The sequence below is a fragment of the Haplochromis burtoni genome, unplaced genomic scaffold (assembly GCF_018398535.1).
Source record: "Haplochromis burtoni strain Fernald_Lab_line unplaced genomic scaffold, NCSU_Asbu1 Contig_51, whole genome shotgun sequence".
Classification (NCBI taxonomy): Eukaryota; Metazoa; Chordata; class Actinopteri; order Cichliformes; family Cichlidae; genus Haplochromis; species Haplochromis burtoni.
Window position 1 is genome coordinate 363,435 of NW_024582412.1, and position 21,213 is coordinate 384,647.

The following is a 21,213-nucleotide window of genomic DNA, read 5'->3' on the forward strand; positions in this document are numbered from 1 at the left end:
TTTAAATCCCATGTCCAACTTTTGACTTGAAAACTTGACTTCATGAGCATTACCGACTCCCTGTTTAGTTTAGTACAGCTTTCCTTTTGTTTAGGTTTAAAACACTGGGAGGCGATTCTATCTTGAGTCACCTCATAGCCAGTGATTTTAGAGACACAGTCTTTTATATAAGTTCGACCTTTATTACACCAGGTACACCTTGTTAATGCCAGGTTTTACGTTCTTATGCCTTCAGAGCTGCCTTACTTATGAGAAATCATTTTGAAACATTCCTGAGAGATTCTGGTCCATATTAGCTTGATAGCATCACACAGTTGCACAAAGGTGCGCTGCTGGATTGAGGCTTGTGACAGTGGAGGCCATTTAAGTGCAGTGAACTCACTATCATGTTCACTATCAGACCAGTGTGTGAATGGGTGAATGACTGGATGTGTAAAGCGCTTTGGGGTCCTTGGGGACTAGCAAAGCGCTTTACAAATGCAGGCCATCTACCATCTAAGAAAGAAATCACTTTGAGATGATTTGAGCTTTGTGACATTCAGCATTATCCTGCTAGACGCAGCCATCAGAAGATACTGTGGTCATAAAGAGATGGACATAATCAGAACTTGTACTCAGGCAGGCTGTGGTATACAAAAAAATGTTCACTCAGAATAAATGGACCCAAAATGTGTCAACAAAGGATCCCCCACATCATTACACCATGACCAGCCTCTTGAACAGTACTAATATAGTATTGTTTAGGTACTATGTTAATAGTACCTGAACTAATATAGTAATAATACTATTTGAAAAAGATTATTATGCAAAACAGGGACTTTTAATCCATTTACATTTCATCAGTTACTCTGTGTTCTTTTGCTCTAATAGGATTTTACAAAGAGCCTTTATTTGTGATTTTTTATATGTCAATAACACATTTGAATTTTCCATGATTGATGCTGACACACCCCAGCATTGCTTACAGTGCTGATGTATGATTATTTTTGCACAAACAGCAAGGTGCTTTGTCAGCGTAGGCTACACAGTCACTCAGACACAAACAAACACAAACAGTAGATCAATATTCTCTGCCACATGGGTCCAAACATTTCAGCCAGCGAAGGTGACTGAGTGTTTCCAACAATCCCAAACCACACTGTTTCTCATCACCCAGCTGAGACCTCACACAATAGATGGCCCTGGCTTTCAGTTTCCATACAGTCAGAGCCCACTTCCAGGACTCATGTTTATGTATTTTGAGACGGTTTTTGAGATGGATGTAAGATTTGCCTCTACCTTAAAAAGCCATTCACACAAACAAATCAAGTCAGAGTTTTTTAGATTTAATAAAACCAGGCAATAAGCGACAAATAACGAGGTCCCACTGAGATAATGTGAAACTTATGACATAACACAATAGAAAACTTGATTAACTATGGTTCAGCGTAATCAAATTTACTCACAGAAAATATGCAATGTCTTAATTTTGCAGTTAAAAAAAGTTTTTTCTCTAAATATGAGAATGGTTACATCATAGGGAGTTTCATGCACACGGGGTTTCCAAACACCCACTCCCTTTAACCGCACTCACTCTGCTCAACCAGCTATGTGACGCTTAATTCAAATTAGCACTTAATCGTCCACAGTGGACTTGCTCAATCCCCAACATTGGCTGGTTCGCTTCGATGAACCACCCAATGTTTACAGCGACACCAAATGTGTCAGCTTTTACTAAAAATGGGTGTGTAACTTTTGTGATTTAATGATGGAAAAGTGGACACAAATTAGAGATATTCATCACTTTCATGACTAAAACCAAATATTAAGATTAAACATGTAAAGAGGATGTTTCAGGACAGGCTTCATGTATTAATATGTGTCAGCTCATTGCATTTGGTATTACATTTACTGCTGGAATTCCAGCCATCCATCTATCTCAAGTTATTTTCTACACGTTGACTTTGGCATACTAAATCAAATTTGTAGCCTTACAGCACATTTTTTTATTGATACCAAACTTGCTGAAATTTCTGGAGCAGGAAATGCTGGGTTGTTTGCTTACCATCTCTCCTGGCATCCCTGGTCTTCCTCGCTCCCCAGGTTCACCAGGTGGCCCCTGTGAAAGAAAATCACTAAATCACATGGGAACATGTTTGTAACATGCACTAATATACTGCTAAAAAGAACTCATCTCTAACCCGTCTGCCAGGCCTGCCCATTTCTCCAGGTGGTCCTGCGGGGCCTTCTCTACTCTGCAAGCTCACAGAGAAGAAACCCGCCTCAGATTCACAGAAACAAACGAAACACAGAACAGCTTTTAGAAGAGCGTACTTACAGGCCAACCTGCAGCAAGCAACTGGTAGAAACTGGTTTGCTGCAAGAAAAATGGAAACACGCATTAAGTAACAAATAGTGACCACAGCAGGTTGTCCACATATAGTAGTTCAAAGCACACACAGTAACAAATCGCCTTCACAAACCACTAACAGACTTTTATTTCTGTCATCTTTTTTCAATAACTGACTTGAAGCTCCCCATCATGCTGGCATACTATATGCGTGTGTGTATAAGTACGTGCCTTATACAACACACAGCTGCGTCCAATGGAAACAGATTAAACAGATGAGGACAGATCATCAACTTGCATGCATGATAACCGAAGGGTTAAAGATTTCACATATAGTCTGGAAATCTGGGTTTAAGTAACATCGAAGATCATTTCAAGTCCTATGTGTCCTTTAGGTGACTCACAATAAATTATATGAGGGCAAAGGAGAGAGGAACATATAAAAACAACTTCTTTGAGGTGTTCTGTACTCGGTGCCTTGATGTTTAATGGAAGGCCAAGAAAGCAGTTGATAAACCAACAACAGGTTTCCTCTTGGGGGTCTTTCTGTGTGGAGTTTGCACTTTCTTCCAGTAGGTACTCTGGTTTGCACCCATGGTCTGAATGCATGCATGTCAGAGTAACCTATGATTCTAAACTTGCTATAAGTGTGAATCTAAGAGTCTGTAGATGTCTGTGTTAGCCCTGTGGTGTCCTGGTAATCTGCTCAGGATGTACCCTGCCACTGGCCCTGCACTTTGCAATATCGGTGGAGCAGGCTAAGCTTAAGTATTATATAGCAGAACATTTTACCTGGAATGCAGCCCATTCCTCAGCAGTGTTCCTCCACAGGTAGAGGGTTGGTAAACCTGGCGGTCCAGGAGGTCCCCTCTCCCCCTTTTTTCCTTGTCTTCCTTCAGGGCCTGTCTTACCCTGTTTGTGAAAGATAAATCAATTTATGTGGTAAATAATATATTAGTTCTTGTTTTATTTAAAAGAGTACTGAACTTTGGCATAAATAACCTTAATGGGAGTTAGCAGAAGTCCACTGTGGACGATTAAGTAAAACATGTCTTGGATTGAAACTGAGGTTTAAATATTAGATACCATCTGAGATATTATTTCAGAAGCAGCTTTAACCTAACATATCATCATGACTTACTAGGTTATAAACAAGCTTCGGTTACCTTATCACCTTTAAACCCAGGGAGGCCCGGCTCACCAGGACAACCCTGTGGAAACATTAACTCTCAATAAATGAAAAAGACAAAAGCAATGAGGATAAATCAGCTGTCACGACACAAAACAGTATTTATCACCAACTTTAACAAGCCACAGATACGTGACAGTTTATCCCTGACATTTAAGACTTTTCTACTACTTTGTAGAAGCAAAAAAGTTGACCTGATAATACTCGATCCTTGTAAAACCTCACAGCTTGTGGCACATTGAGGACCAAAAGGTTTTTTTTTTTACAAGAGCTCCCTCCCTACACCTACAACAATAAAACACTTTAAGATAGGCGTATCAGGTTATACTGTTCAGTAACGCTGTTGTAAATTGATAGGAACTGTGTGTGGCTTCTTTGGTGCTTCCTGTAGGATCTGGAAAAATTCAAAAATTTGGTAAATCTTGATGAATCTTTCAGGATTACTCTGCCTATGTTATGGATTCTGACCAAGTCTGAACACTAATTTACAGAAAGTTTGTTTAAGTCTGTCCTGAATCTTACTATAATGCTCGCTGTGTAGCTCTGTTACCTAACGCCTCCTTGACACATTAATTAATCTGGATGAAACTCACTATACAAACTGCCTAGGGTCCAGGATTATCAACAACCACATAGATTTTGGGCATTAGTTTTACAACACTGAAATCCCTACAAATCCTCAAATGTGAGTCCAGAATTTTTGACAACATAAAGCTTGCAATGCAAATTGATGGAAGGAAGACGGTGTAATCACTTTTGAAAAGTTTGAATATAATAAGTTAACTCATCTTTAGATTGACATTAGTGAGAGCTACCGTATGTGGTTATCAGGCAATTGATGTGAGTCAAGAAAAATTATCATCAGAGGTTTACATAGGTGTTGATTAGATTTTGGATTTGACAGCCTTTTGAGTCATTTTGATAAATCATGTAAATACCTTTATCAATTCATTTTTGCAGCCAGGTACTTTCCTGAAACATGCTTTTTTCTACTTTGAGATAGGATTCAAGATGATCAAGAAGAACCTGTTGTGCCGCGTATGTGGACAGAAAAGCCAACAGGACATTTTCCCTCATGTTCGGCTGGGTCTAATCACATTAATCGTGCTGAGTTATTCTGTGGATTTTATGGCAGCGTGACTCCAGACGTAACCAGATGTGATGTCTGCTTTTGGTTCTGTCTACCCTGCAGTCACAGTTAAGACCCACTTCTTAAACCAGGTAAGTGTTCCAACTAGACAGTATGACCTGACTTTACTCCTCCCGACCAATCAGATAACTTGGAAGCCAAAGGGTAATCCTGTCATATTGGGTAATGCTATGACAAACGGCTGAGACTCCCTAAGCGCGAGCGCTCCCATCACAGCAACAAAGACATGTGGATCAGCGCATGTTTGAAGAGTGTAACCACCCCTAATCAGATTCATATGGCAGCTGATGGAGAACAGCGCTTGTAAGCTGTAAAAGCAAACAGTCGTTATACTCTTTTCATTCACAAAGATTTTTTTTTCATCTCATCCAACAATGGACCGATATTATACATCCAATTTACTTTTAAACAAACAGGAAGGCCTTTGCTTTGATAAGCAAAATGAACAAGTTGAATAAACTCTGCCAAAAATTCTCACTGAGATATGGACATGAGAGAGAGCAAACTACAACAGATCATACAATAGAATTAAAACGGGTTTTAAAGAGCAATGAGAAGACCAAAAGGCCACTTACTTCCAGCCCAGGCGGACCCATTCGGCCAGGTGGGCCTCTCTGAAGCCGGTACATTTTGCCATCTGAGCCCAAAACCAGGTTTCCATCTCTAGACACAATGGCTACAGTTGCAGGGCGGCCTTTTTCTGGTAGTCTGCCTTTGTGCTCACGTCTACGATCAAACTGTATGGAACTCTGCGTGCTGCGAGGTGAAATAGTCGTGGTCTCTTTGCTAGAATCTGTGGCGGATCTGGGATCTGAAGGAATCTTAGGAGGTGCAGGAAAACCGAGCGAGGGCTTCTTAGGAGAACCTCCAATATCCAGGTCTATTATATCATCTGAAGGCTTTCCAGGAAACAGTGATGAAGTCCTCCCATTAGAATCTTTCTTCTTCTCTGTGGTAATATTTTCATCCATGTTTTTAGATGATAGTTCAGGTTTCCCTTTCTGGCTTCCCTTAGGTCCATTTCTGGAAGGTTTTAACCGTGGGTTCACTTGTCTGCCATTTTGGAAGATCGTATCCAACAAGTCAGTGTCCTCATCCACCAAAAGGACACCCCCACGACCTACTGAACCTTTCCGATTGGGTCTAGAAGGGACCGTCCCATCGCCTCGTGAACTTTCTCGACGCAGGAACGCATTCTGTCAAGAAAGAAAACAAGAATTGGGGCTCACATTCCATCTTTTAGACATCAAAGCAGGTTTTTTTTGGTTTGTAGCACTGTTTGATGTCAGCACTTGTATGAATCTTTCATTGTTTGGTTCTGCATTATTGTGGTGGACTGTCTGATGAGCTTTAAAAATACTACGATAAAAATCAGCCTGGTGCAGTTTGAAATGTCCTTACTACCATTACCATCAGTCAATAGAAACGAGAACAATAGCACACTGACAGTAGAGACCCTGTTGATGAGAGAAACCAATGTCATGACAAGTGGACAAAAGCAAAACACACCATATAATCATTGTCAAATCAAAAGCTCTTTCTGAAAGCTGTCTGAAAAAAACAACAACACACTTTTTAAATGAACAAAAATTTATTATGTAATAAAGAAATATTGGTGTTGGGATGGTTTTAAATCTAAATGACAAAAACCCACATTTCCCCCTACTACAGGCCTCTACCCACAGAAAAAAAACACTTTACTGACATCTGGCATTATTTCATTTTATCTGCCTTCAAGTTAGTTAGTTACTTTTAACCCATCTGGCAAATAAAAATGCACACCACCACAACTGATAATGGCATTTATTTTCAAAATAGTTAACTATGCTGTCTCTAATTAACATTTCAGCGGGTTACACTCAGATCCTAATTGAACCCAAAACTATTAAGAACTTTTCTTTTCGGCACTTAACCTTTCCAAAGTGCCCCAGTCTCTGCTCTTTGACCGTTACTGTAGGTCAGCCATCACATTTCTTACAGCATGGTTGGGATACCATTGCTGTTGTAAATAATGACAATAAAGATCTCCTCACCTAAACTATAAAAAGGAACATTTCTGCTCAAATTCCACGGCTTTACCTACTGTGACTTCTGCTATCCTCCAGCTGATACTCAGGTTAAAGCACGTCTATCTCTAGTTGGATCTTCGTCTTAGGTTTAACATCAATCTTGACAAGACTGAGTAGTGCCTTTATATTTACAGCAGCTGTCTTTGCAGACTGTACTGTAAGAAATTTTACTTCAGTACAGACTCTAGACTGGAGCACCATAGGCTCCCTCTGTGTCAAACTCTGTTTTACACCTCCCCACAACAGTTTATACAGTTTAGAGCTTTAATCGACTGCTCTTTATTCTGTAATCGTTCGTACTGTAAATCAGCTTTGCCAGCTGTCAAAATGTGAACTTATACATAGGCACGCACGCACACACACAACAAAACAGAGCAAAATGCTGGGCCCTAGGGAATGGAGAATAGTGAGAGAGGCCTTTCAGGGGAAAGGGACCACAGGGCTATAAATTTTGTTTGATGACCGTAATGGGCTGAAATGGAGAGCACAAAAGCGGAGCTAAGAGGCATATGGGAAGCAGAAGGACAGGAAGAGCAATAGGAGGCGGGGGTTTACACATTGTGCAAAGGTCTAACACAAGATACAATTCAATAATCTCTCAGAATAGACGGCTTTCTACGCCAGGTCTATGTAACCGAATCGTTTATAGGAACTGGTCATCTGGAGATACGCAGACGTCTTGATCCTGGTATACGCACAATGTCACAAATCATGCTAAATAAACATTTTAACCAGTGAAGTCACATTGTAATTTTTTTAGTAACAATTCCAGTATCTTTTGGCACATAAGTGAAACTAGGTTTTGTGTTTGGACCATTAACCTGTGCCTTTTTTCAGCAGAAAAGGCACAGTGAGCAGCGAAGGCAACAGTTCATAACCCTTCCACGATATCTGAGAACTAAATAAAAGTTTCCATGGGACGTAAACAGAGCTATAGAAAAATGAGAGCAACAAATATTAGGAATACAAATGCACTGGAAAGATTGCAGATATGAGTATATAGATAGGCTCTGTTTTCTTGTTGGTTATAGTTGTTTATCAAGGCAAAAATCAATTCAGCATGCTCAATGACATGCCCAAACATCCAGAAACATGTCAAATAAGTTAAACATGGCTTTCATTCATCTGAAACAACAGGCCAACAATTAGCCTTGTGCAATGGGGCCAGTCAGCCAGGCCAGCAAAGGCCCGAGATAGGCAAGAGCCAAAGCCAGTGCCCTGAATGGAAACAAAAGCTCTTTCTCTTTTTCTCTTATACCCGGCCACATTCAGTCAAACAGGCCCAGCTGATAACGTGACACTGGATCTCCTCTGGTCAACATCGTCTCCTCCACTTACCTCCCTTTCAGTCAGAGAGACTTCCTTATGAGCCAGCGCAGGTCATACTTAGTTGGAATACCATTATACATCTGCCAGTCAGCCAGGTGCTGATAGTTGTCAGTGACTACAAGCCTTTAGGATATATTGAATGTTATATGCTGTATTTTATATATTCCAATCTGTTACACATGTACACAAAATAAACTCAAAAATAAAAATCTACTGCTACAGGCAGCACGGTGGCACGGTGGTTAGCACTGTTGCCGCACAGCAAGAAGGTCCTGAGTTCAATTCCACCATCAGGCCGGGATCTTTCTGTGTGGAGTTTGTATGTTCTCCCCGTGTCTGCGTGGGTTCCCTCCGGGTACTCCGGCTTCCTCCCACCGTCCAAAGACATGCAACTTGTGGGGATAGGTTAATTGGATAATCCAAATTGTCACTAGGTGTGAATCTGAGTGTGAATGGATGGATGAATAAATAAAAATATACTGTCATTGTGCAAAAAAGAAAAATAAATTCCAAAACATCCTATTTCTCTAAACTGAACACACATCATGAACTGTGTATATGAAGCATGGGTATATCCTCCAGGTTTAAAAAATAAAGCCACCTGATGTCTTAAAATAAAATATTATAAAATAAATCTAATGGCTACCAAGGAGCAACTTTTAGCTGGAAAAAAGTCCACATGTACAGTACAAAGACGTATTGCTTAATTTATTACTTCAGTAAACACTTTCCTGATGTTTTTATTAACTCAGTTGCAAGTTTCCAATCTAATTTTATATAAAATGACATTCATTTTGTAAATGATTTTCCCCTTTAGAGTAAAATAGAAAATAAAACAGGGCATGCTTTACAGCACTGACAAGTACAGTCATATCTGGTCTTAAAAAAGGACACACACGGCCAAGATGCTGAAGCTCAGGGCTTCAGAACTGACAAACAGGTGACGTCATGGTGGCTACATCAATCTCTTAGATATGGTCTATGAATCAAACAAAATATTTCTGCTGGAGATAATATCCAGAGTAGCAAATATGAACATGCAATCCTGTCTAAAAGAAAGTTTTCAAGGACACTTGACTAGCTGATTATCAGCCGATGAGACCGCCTCTGTGGAAGTAGATGTTTTGGCACTTTTGCTCCTGATCTGGAGCATTCAGGTGTTTCTTAAGACATTGCCACAGTCTTCTCAGGGGCAGCAGTCTCAGCAAATTCACCCCAAACTCAGGCTGTGCAATGCTTGGAGAAACTGCAAAAAAAATCTCACAAAAACTCTACAAGCCTCAGTTAGCATGTTAATTGTTAATGAAAGTACCTTTTGAAAAAGACTAAACAAGTAGGGCTTTTTTGGAAGGGTTGCAAACACAAAGCTTCATCTTTCTAACAAGAAAGTGGAGCCAAGCTTAGGTTTGCAAAGTTGCATCTCAATAAATCCCAAGACTTCTGGAAAAATGCCTTTTACAATGATGAGACAAAACAGGATGTCTTACCATTTTTGGCAAAAACAAACCACCCATACCAAATGTCAAGCACGGTGGTGGAGGAGTGATGATTGGGAATGCTCTGCAACCAAAGAATGGGACAGCTTGTCCCATTCTTTGGGTCACCGAGTCAATCGGAAACTTCTTTCTATACCAAAGTATTATAGGGTCAAATGTGAGGTCTGTCTCATAACTACAGCTTGGTCCAAACTGAGTCATGCGACAGGACAATGATCCCAAACACACCCGAAAATCTAAAACAGAATAGGCCCAGCAAAGTCCAAACCTCATCCTGTGGTGGGACCTTAAGAGGGCTGTGCATAAATGAATGCCCTCAATAAACTGAAACCAGAATTCCTTGTGACTATATCTATTCGTCCGAAGAATCCTCAAGAGGTACTACTCAGTCCTATTTGAGCAGCATTTGCTAAGAACCAAAGTGCACAGCTGTTTTTCTTAAACTGAAATCATATTTTTGCAGCCAGTGTATTAAGGATTTATGTATTCAGAGGAAACCTTTGAACTTGGAGATGAGTGCTACAAAGAGGATAACGAAGTCAAAGTGATAATGTATTGAAACACTGTCGGTTTGTCTAATTCTAAGGAATGTTTTGACAATAACACAATATATCATGAAGTATGTTGCAGTCACACTGTTTATGGTTTAACAGTGGTGCTCACCACATTATACCATGTTTTTTTTACACATCAGTATTGGACCTGTGTGAATGTTAGACACAGAGCATGAAGCTAATGGATTGTGTTTATCAACAGGTCTTCTCTACACTCTGTAACGGTCCTAGAGTATCATCAGGATAATGTTAAATGTGTTAAATGTGAAAAACAACTGAAATTCAAGTTTAAACTCTTCTCAGTCTAAGGTCACACCAAGGCCTCCATGAGTCATCTTTAAAACAGCAGTTTTAAAGATGATCTACAGAGCAGACGTTGCATAGCATGTGTCTGTGTAGTTATCCTGTCAAACAAAACTCTAATAATCCCAGCAAGTAACTCTATGAGCCTTTAAATCATGAGCCAAGATGATGTTTACACTCGATATCTCTCTAAAGGTTCTGTAGTAGCAGGCTCGAGCAAGCAAGCATGTTCAAAGTGTGTGTGTTTATGCGTGTGTGTGTGTTTGCTTTTTAATCCTAACAAGACTTCTCAAGTTGGAGGAACGGTGCAGCAACGGCACAGCCTGAGTCTTGGCTGACTTTAAGTGACTGGGGAAATCCATGATTTTGTTTTATTATTATAATCCATAGAATTTGTTGTTTTGGGGCTAATAATAGCAAATATTTTGAATAAAGATGAAAATTTTAGAAAACTAGTTTATCTTCTTTAATCTAAGTATGCCTGTTTAGACTGGACTCACACATTTGCACTGCAAACACAATGAAAATTGTAAGTAAAGGTACATGGACTGACTTATTAGTTACAATGAAACATCATCTAGCAACACTTTGCTGCAGGGAGGAATCATGGCAAAGTTAAGTTTGGAAATTTTGCATATAATGATGTCAAGAAATTTCAAAAGACTTGGTCTGAAGAGAACAAAGCTTTTGTCACATATATGAGGTTTTATTAAGACTGCAAACAGACAGTACCATGCAAAAAGCATGATGGATTCAGCCAGTATTGGTTTTAAAAAGATGAGCCAATTAACTGACAGGAAATGTGCCAAATGTCTTAAAGGCAACATCATTTGCATTCATACAAACACTTGACTAATAGATCCAGGTATTAAGGGCATAACTATGCTTCTCCATTTGCTTTTCCAACCTTCAAGGCAACTACTGGCCAGACTTGCAGGGACTTGAATCCAACCTAATCCATCATATTGTCTTACTATCATCTTAGTTAAAATACCATTGCATGGTAATGCTGTTGGAATGACTTCCAGAATGACATCAGTTCCATTAAAACAAAGCAGGAGAATTTTTCATCCACTAATTAAAAAAAAAATAAAAAATCTCAATTTAACTTATGTGTCACTCTTACACACAGTAAATAAAAGTTATGGCAGGTGTTCACAGGCCATAATTAATGGCTATCTACACAAAGCTCAAGTCTCAGGAGGCATAAGGAGCTGACAGTAATAAGAAATCTATGGGGGCCTCACAGCCTGACAAAGATGCTGCAGGCTAGAGTGCTATTATCAACACACATGTGCACGCACACACAGACAATGAAGACTTGCTCCTACAAAGGCTAATCAAATGGCAAGGTCCATAAATCTCGCTAAGACACAGGTATGCAGACAAGACATAAGGCGAGGCAGGCACTACAGTGTGTGTGTGTGTGTGTGTGTGTGTGTGTGTGTCATGTGCACACAAGTCAGAGTGTGACTTCACTGCAGCTCAGCAGGTCAAGTGCGTGGCATTAACGGTGTCACGTTCAGGGATTTTAGAACCAGCGGGACCACCCATGTTAGAAATGGTACATTTAGTTGTGATCAAAGCATCCACCAGTTCAACAGTGGTGGTCTGGGAATGTACAATAAGATCATAAAGAATTATGGAGAAGAGGAGAAATACCTAAACTTTTCTTGCACAATAAAACTGCTCTCCAGCCTACTAAGTACTGGTAGCTGGATTTGCCAGCTGACCAGAAATGCTCTCTCATGGAGGCCAACACAGACACTAGCCCTTGTGAATAACTCTCACATCCACAACAATATAAAAACAGATAATAAAATAACCAACAGAACATTTTTAAATGGGCAATGACTGTCACTAATGTTCCCATGAATCATAGTTTTCACAAAAAATGGTGCTTTGATGTTCAAATTTTCCTTTGTTTTTAAGTAGTTTGAACCCTCCACAGAAGAGTTAGCCAGGCAAACCATAAACCATGCAGGGGTACATCTGTCTAATGCAATGTTCTGAATCCAAGAAAGTGACCAAGGGGTCTATCTTTTCTACTAAATGTTCTCATCAGTAATGCAAATTGTTTCCGTTACATATGAAAGATCCCTGATTCGAGACCAGGAGAAGAGGCTGAAGGGTCACCGGAAAGTGTATTCCACGTGCTGTTCACAAGCCTGGATAAATGTGAGAAATGAGAATCTCACTATACTGTTTAGTGTTACTAAAAAAAATTCAAGCGTGTTTAAGCATAAGACAAATAATTAAAGAGTTAAGGTTTTAGAAGCTTGCTTTTATGAGCATCTTTAGGGTATTTATAAGTTGAAAGTCACATGAGTTGCAACCTTGAATTAATTAGAACCAAAAGCATCCTCAGCCAAATTAAAAGCACCTCCACACTGAGTGCACTTCACTCCTGTCCAGAGTCTTTGCATCAGAACAGAAAACTCCAAAGAAAAGGTTAAAATCAGTACACGTATGAGCCGTAGTAGGGAGTACCTTTCCATCCCGTCGTCTTTGACCTTGTACATGCAACCCCAATAAATCCAGCAATAGGCATCCCAGGAGCAAGTACCAGCCAACATGGTAGGGCATGACTGCAGGAGACACTGCGGGGCTGTCTGCACTTGAGCTCAGCTCCAATTGTACACAAAGGCAGACCTCTGCACAGAAGGCTGATCCAGCTCCCAGGAGACACACCCACACACCTACTGGGTACACACTCACCACCCAACCATACAGGTTATATAAATAATACATCTAATCTGGCTCATGAAGAGACTAGCACAGCCAATTAACCCTCAGGGTGGCCTGGGTAACTAGTAGTGACCGTAACAACTGCAATATAGGTCCAATTTGAATGTTGAACTCTTGTGAATAATAAATATGTTCTATTCTCTCACCCACAAAATTTCAGAGCAGGCGACGGCTGTTCTAAACTTATTAAATCCACAACATCCAAATTGCCAGCTCTTAACTAACCAAGACTGAGGTTGTGAGTGAACTTCTGATCACAGCAAGCTATTGGCACTAAACTCAAACCGCAACATCACGGGCAACTAAAAATCTGCTTGAATGAATGCAGTGACTGCTCGTTCCAACCGAGCAGAGCGCGATGAAGGAAAACAGGGATAAGGAAGATGTAAGGGAATCCCCACTGCTTTTGCACATGGTTAGAGGCATGCACAATAAAATGTGGTGGAATTAGGGGAGGGGAAGCCACAGTTCCCAGATTCAGTGAAATAACCACAGCTGAGAGAACTTGTGAGGGGAAATATTCATTGTGGATTCTCTGAGGTTGGCTTGATTTACATTTATTGTGTCGATGCAGAGAGGAGACCCCGTCTGCATTAAAGTCAAAAACAGCAGGGCACCTCAGTGTCACCGGAAGCATTACTTCATGTCTATTAGGACCAAAAGGCGAGGTGGTCTAGGACAAACAGCGATATAAATAAACAAGAGCAGGGGGAGGTTGATTCAGGGTGAACAGAACCTCTGTGGATGCTTTTGAACTGCGCGGCAGATGTGCAGGCTAGGGGGTAAATCAGTGATCTCTTTTTAATTTTAAACTACTTCCCGGCACATCTTCTTCCTCACCACATAATGGCTTCCAGAGGTCTCTTGTGTCTGCACTGAAAACGCAATTTTTATTGAACTTTAACAGCTGGGACTTGAATCACAGGTATTTCTGCCCTCATGAAAGCTAATGTGCTGATGTAGCACTCGTATAACAAGTTTTCATCACCTAGCATGTAACCATTTATCATCACAGCCTAGATGCCCTGTTCTAAATTACAGATGCGGAGTGGAAAATTATCAGTACGAGCATGTCGGGGCTTCTCGTGTGGAGAAAACGGTTCTGCGCTGCTTAGCGACACAGAGAAAGAAGTGGCTACGGAAACATTTCTTCAATCCTCTGTTTCCATCTCCTCCCTCACTTTCATCCAAGCATCTCTGCTTCCTTTTGTTCTTCACGGTTTGACTTGTCTGTAATTATTTTATATTGGAAACAGTTATAAACCTTGCTACGCAGATGAAAAATTATTGCTGGATGTATGCTGACGTGCATAACAGAAAAGCTTGACAGCATGCAGGGCCATCGAGCTGACATAAAAACAAAGAAATATCAATCAGATACACAAAGCATGCTCCCTCATCCTCGCTCTCTAATTAGGCAATATTTGAAAATAGCAAATGTTGCATGCCCTTCACTGAGCCTTTGATGTATCAACAGAAAACAACAGAAAAGCATGCCTTTAGCGCCAAAATCGATCCCACCAGATGATTGTTTTAATATGAATCTTTATTTTATTATGTTGTCTTGAGGAAAATAACTTTTTATCTGTTCCAACATATTTGAACTGCAGTGTATCAACAGTTTGGTTGAAGAGACCTCACTCTTGGAGAGCTTGGAAAGATCTCAAAGTGTTTTGTGAAACAGATTTTATTGACCTTTTGAAGATATGGCTCCAAGTAAATCCTAATGAAGCGATAACTTAACACAAGGATGAAAAAAAAGAGGGAAGCTACCATGTGAACAGTATTGGTTGAAACCTCCGAGGAGTTTCTCAGAGTTTCTCAGATGGCTGCTTGTAACTGGCTTAAATGTGAATTCCATAAACTCCTTGGTTAAAATGCCTACCTATCATTTCAAAAGAAGATTTAAATTAATGCATTATTAGGAGCTTGGCTACTTTACATGACACATACATGCCAAAAGCAACAGCAGACTAGCAGACTGCCAGTTTTGCATCTGCTATTTTTAATGAATAAACTGGAGCTCCTAACCATCCTCCTGCTCTAAGGGCCAATTATATCCTCATTAATGTAATTATCTGACAAACATCACAGCTAGTTTTGTGGTTAATTGTGCTAACAGCCTGTGAAAAAGAAGTTTTGCTGAGTAGATTTCTAGTATTTTTTTAACATGTTACTTAGCACTTATTAACAGGTATCTGCCTCATGCGGGATGCATCTGCTGGTTTGCATATTCAGTTTTCTATGCAACCTTGCTAATGCTAACTGGTAACTTAAAACATGTTTTATTTTTGCTGTTTTCATGATTGTGATTGGTGGCATATGCCAAAACTGATTCCACCCTTTGTAGCGCAGCTTGCTTTGTCATGTTTCTCGGGATTTTTGCAACCTGATGCGCAGCCAGCGTGGGCAGGTTGAAGATACAAGCCTATGAGTGCAGGTATTACTGTAACATCTGTCAAGATTTCCTTTCTATTTCAGCTTCTTTTACTCCCAAGTGGCAACATGTATCACTCAGCAGGAGATTGCAATAGGTTGAGGGCACCCCAGCCACCAGTGCAAATGGTGACCGGCTGTGGCGAGGTCACAGTTGACATGTGACACAACTAATATCTAGAACCATTTTAAGTGCATCTATTAGGGTGAAGATGATAAAGGAACGTGAAGTATTCTGGCATGAGAAGATGTTGACTTTCACAATAATGCGATATGAGAGGAATGCTTTGCAAACAGGATTTTTTCTTTGTTTGTTAACCCATTAAGCCAGTAGCCTATTGAACACATGGTTAAACATACAGACTTTTTAATTATACACATTTCACATGTGAAACTGCACTCCCAATTTAGTCAGTCACTGCTCCAAACGTGATCAAATAATGTTGGACTATCTCTTACTCCTTATTAACATCCTTACCAATCAAGAAATTAAAAAAAAAAAAAAACAACCCTGTGAAAATTGGAATTTTACGCATTTTAAGCATGAGAAGCAGTGGTTCTCAGGTGTTTTCTGCAAGGAATCACTTCCAGAGAGGTGAAAAAAGTTAATGCAACTGCATGACAGAATCAGCAACAGAATCGCTTTCAAATTCCAAAAATGTAAATTCAGTTTAGTTATACTGTATTGTATTTTCCCTTCTGACTGAAGCCTGACTGGCAGCAGCTTTACACCCCACCAGCCACTAAAGAGGCCTCTAGGATGGAAGAGATCAATGATAATTTCCAAACTTTCTGTCCATACAAGTGCACAAACACACACTACAATAGCAATAACCTCCTTAATCACTGAAGAAGTATCTCATGTCCTCATAGGGTTGAATCCAGGCTAACCTGACCATCTTACAGTCTCTTCAGACCAGCTGGATGACCCGGTCTTAGCATTTGTCTTCAGCCAAAGGTCAGGTGTTAAATGAGGGGAAAAGGGAGTTAAGTTGCTACATATATAAATAAGACAGCAAATCCATGTTAACACATCTGTTCCATCAAAAATATATTTTCATTTATCAACCTAAAATGGGTAATTCATTAACAGGCACACTCCTCAATGCTAAGGCTACGTCATGACATCAAAAATGACACCTCACGTAAAGCAAGACATTCTCACCAGTTTAAGCAAGTCATGGAAAAGTGTCAGAATGATGGATCATTTTTCCCAAACCTCTTTGCTTTTGTCTCAGTGGGACAGTTAAAAGCCATTGTTTGACAAGCTTTATGAAAGGGGACTTCTCTAGAGACCCTAACGGAAACACTTGGAAGGGACAAGACATGGAACAGGGAACATTAACTCCATAGGCGTGTGTGTGCTTCCCTGCCTGTCTCTGACACTGTTAGGAATCGTGTGTAAGCAGTGCTGTAACTACAAAACCCCTTCAACAAACTGGTTTCAGTTGCCTGGTAACCTTCAACATAGAGAAACAATCAAATGCAAGCTTCGTCATGCTCTCCAGCACTACCTCCTTCTTTCCCCCCTCTTTCTGAAAAATATGCATTTTGCACATGGAAAGAAATCTGAACACATGCCTTCTAGTAGACTATAATGTTGGGAAGCTAATATGTTGATTACTCCAACAATTGATCAGTTGTTTAACCGTGTGGTTCCCTAACTTTTTGCGGGCAGGGAACCCCCACATGCTGAAACATTTTCAGGGACTTCTGTGTAATCCTAACATCAATACAGCAACATTTGGGTTCTTCTGGACTGAAATATTTATCCATGTTCATGAGCTAGCTGACTCATGAGTCAGGTGACACAGCAGCAGGAACAGTTTGAGAAGTTAGTTACATATGCTGCAAGTTTCCATTGGCCCAAAGATGAAGTGGGAGAAGGAAAGAAAGGGAAAAAGATTCACAACTTTCTCATTTTATTATCTGTACATGCACTAATAGCACAGCTTGAACCCATTTTGATGACTACTTCTTTATCCCAATAAAAGTCTGCCAACAATATAAAACAGCCCTTAAAAACGTGCCACAGTACATATCGATGACTTAACATTAAATGTCTTGTACAAGGAAGACTCTGACCTGAGTGATTATGTAAAATAGGTGAAAAACAACATGTGTTCACAATTTGAGAAGCTGTAAATGACAGAGAGAATTTGCAAAACAAAGTAACTCTGACTAATATGGGACAAGTTAATTATAAATTCAAAGCGGTCAGATTACACTCAGGTTAGCGCTGACTTTGTGATTACATGTTTAGCTAAGGCCCATGACCTCCAGTGCCATTTAAAATCTTTGTGCACATTTGAGGTACTGTACATTGACTGGTTGAAAGCCATGTCTCTAAAGAGAGTACCTGTCAACGGGGGCCCAGAAGGGACATTCATCAAATCAGGAAACCCCAACAAAGAGGCCCAGCAGTCAGAAATGTTAGGTTTCAAAGACGACTGCAGCAGACCTCAACAAAAGAGAAATAGGTCTTGTTAATGTGTTGCTATATTTACTTTCTTTAGAAATGTTTTTTTTTTTTTAAAGAAGGGAAGAGGGACCAGAAGAGAGCCAGAGGCAGCTTTACCACCGCAAGCATAGTTTGCATGGCTATAATGAGAGACAGACGGCAGAAAAAACAATTATATCCTTTATTCACTGATTTATTGTTACCTACATGATAAGCCATGATCATCACTCACTTTCACTTGTAGCTAAGTACAGCTATTTAGTTACACAACAATGCCATGCAAAAATTTCATCAGCAAAAACAAAACAAAAACAAAAAAACAAAAACTCAAGGATGCAAAGACTTAAACAGATAGAAGAGGACAGAGACATGGAAAACGGAAAGACGGAATCAGACGCAGTAAAAGACAGAAAACAGAAACAGATGAACAGACAGAGAGATAATTACGTGAGAAAATGTGATGCAGTCATATGAAGAAGATTTCAGTGACTATTAAGACTGATCTGGGGCAGCTTGTTCCTGGAAAAAACCCAAAAAGTCCCGACAACACAAAACAGCAGGAGAGGTCTTGGTCATGTACATCATCAAAAAGGAATCCCAATGCCATCCTGATGTAGAAGCTTCTGCCTGGTGGGGCTAGCGTGGCACGGCATGGCCCGTTTGTTTTTTTTCTTAAATATTCAAGGTTGTAGTAGCTTCTCTGGCTATACACTGCTGCATTTTTTAAAGACAAACAGACCCTCACTGATTATTTAAGGTATGTTTTGTATACACAAAAATGTAAATTCAAACCAGCTTTGTTTTTCCTTTGTTTTGAAACATATGTAGCCCTCTTTGTTTTCCTCATATGGTGATTCCAGAAACACGAGCGCCAGTACAGCATTTCAAGAAGTGTTTGGTTCATGTGCGTGAACAATAGTATGTGTATGCACATTTTGGCATCCTAAGGCTGATGTGGGATGTGCTGATGAGATTAAACATTCATCATCACTGACATGATTTTAAACACTGAGCGATCTTAAGTAGAAACAAATGAATCGGCTGGTACAGAGAGTAAGGCGGTTTTATTTGATAAGCAATCAATATTGCAATTAATGTTAACAGTACATTTTCACGTTTAATTACCTTTTAATCACTGCATGGCCAAAAACATATGATGTCTGTGTCTGGCCGTGAACTGATCATTACATGTGTGCTCGCACTCATCACCAACAGTGATTCAACATTCAGTCTACCTGGCCTGTCCTCAAAATTGTCACCAAAGACGAGGAAAATGAAGTTCCTCAAATGGCCACTTGAGGCTGATTCTAAAAGTAAGTTTATCTCCAATATTTACATGTTGTAATGCCCAACTTTACAGCAGAAATAAACAACTCTACAGGCTGGTACTAGACCAGGCTAATTTTACACTTCCTAGGCTGATTTAAGTAATAGATGAGTGCTAACTAGCAAACTATCTGTGAGCTAGGCTTCGCCTTTTGGAGTATTTTTTAATGCAATGATTTGACAGAAAGGTTTGGACTGCTGTGCACTTAACACGTCTTAACTCTTTACTTAGCACGAATTAGCAGCTATCCATCTCTGTCCATACATTTTGTAAATGCAGGTTACTAAACAAGTGGTACAATGTTCACTGCTACATGATTTCTCATTATTTCATCCAAATATGGTCACTTCTGGCTCAGAAAACTAAGGCAACAGCATACAGAGAGTATGAAATATAGACCTAGCTTCCAAGTTGGAAAAGTGAAGCAAACATGAGTAAAAAAAAAAAAGGTCTTAAATCTGTATTTTCTTGCTGCTGCCAGCAGGAGGCGACTCCTCTAGTTATGAGAAAGCCAGCCTTTGGCTACCTTGATCCATGACATCATTAAGCATTTTCCTGGTGACTCTTCCCAGTTTCTGGAATACGGTGAATAAAACATTATGGCTATGTTCATTGGCTAACTTGTCAGTCACAAGTAGTTAGCTGGGGAAAGTCTGGTTTTCTCAGTTATTTCATTAGATCCAAACTTTGCTTGTCAGATGTGGTTTAAAAACACCAGGACTGCCTCAGTGAAAACCCCTCAAAGCTTCAAAACTCAAAGCTTCATAAAATGCGAATCCACAAACTGGTGAGGGATTTCTTGGTGGCCATATCAATATTTCACATACAACCTATAGTTTGAGCAGTAAGCAGTAAGGAAACAGAACAATATGAGAGATAGTGTTTAGATATTATTTATATAAACAGCAGAGAAACTTTACAGAATACCAAAAATCCATCAGATCATCCAAAAGCTAATTTACTGGAAATAATCAGGTGACTACTTTAACAACAGGGGGAAATCACTTTTCACACTTCAAATTACTAGTCTGTCTCTTATCAGTGACCCCTAACCCCCTTACTATTCTGTCAAGCTTCTTCACCTCTGCACATAGAAGATGGATGGGGCTCCCTGGCTCCACCCACCTCGGCACGTGTAATGTTGTTCTGCACAAAAGTTGACAGCTTCAGTCCGGTCCTGATGCTCAGAAAACAATACTCTCATTTGAATCCAGATGAGCTGCTGATTACACATAGTATGGGAATCAGCTGTGCTGATTATTACTTCATTTTAAATATTCAAAATAAAACCACTAATCCAATCCCAAACTGCATTTGGTAAAGATCAAAAGAAATGAGCCATTGCTACAATTTATCAAAGCAGACTTTTAGCCTCAGTGAAGGAATGTGGCCTCTTGCAGGCCACAACAAAGGCCAGTGAGCAGACACACACAGTGTCTCACAGATCAAGCACTTAAACACACATATGCAGCGCACACAACCATGTGAAGTGGACCAGTTAGCCAAAGACAGAGGTGGGACTGCTGGATGAGGCCTCTGACGCCTGAGGCTCAGCACAGCATGGCTAATTAATGACAGACTGTTGCAGACTGACGGACTGTTGGTTTCACAGACACAGACACTAATGGCAAAAAAAGAACCTACGTAAACCAGACCAGTGGTCGGTGTATATATACACTGGTTATAAGCTGCCCATAGTCTGTCACTACAGCACTAGGCGACAGCTGTGAAACCAGGTAACTGCACTTTTTCACTGTTTCTAACATGCGAATTAAAAGTGAATTTCTGGTTAACAATTAACAATTAAGACACCCAATATCCT

The 21,213-nt window shown here is 40.0% G+C and overlaps 1 protein-coding gene across 2 annotated transcripts in view; it reads right to left on the minus strand.

Annotated features, from left to right (window-relative positions):
- Positions 1-21,213, minus strand: part of si:ch211-196i2.1 (collagen alpha-1(I) chain) — a 117,228-nt gene that overhangs the window by 48,944 nt on the left and 47,071 nt on the right. The window contains exons 1-7 of one of the 2 annotated variants that reach the window (XM_014333404.2): positions 12,910-21,211; positions 5,244-5,864; positions 3,496-3,540; positions 3,122-3,241; positions 2,318-2,356; positions 2,181-2,234; positions 2,045-2,098 (exon numbers count right to left, since the gene is read on the minus strand). In XM_014333404.2, coding sequence (XP_014188890.2) covers positions 2,045-2,098; positions 2,181-2,234; positions 2,318-2,356; positions 3,122-3,241; positions 3,496-3,540; positions 5,244-5,864; positions 12,910-13,170 — 1,194 coding nt within the window. In that variant the 5' untranslated portion in view covers positions 13,171-21,211. Of the gene's footprint in view, positions 1-2,044; positions 2,099-2,180; positions 2,235-2,317; positions 2,357-3,121; positions 3,242-3,495; positions 3,541-5,243; positions 5,865-12,909; positions 21,212-21,213 lie in introns of those variants that run through there. The other variant, XM_005921731.2, reaches the window with a different exon arrangement.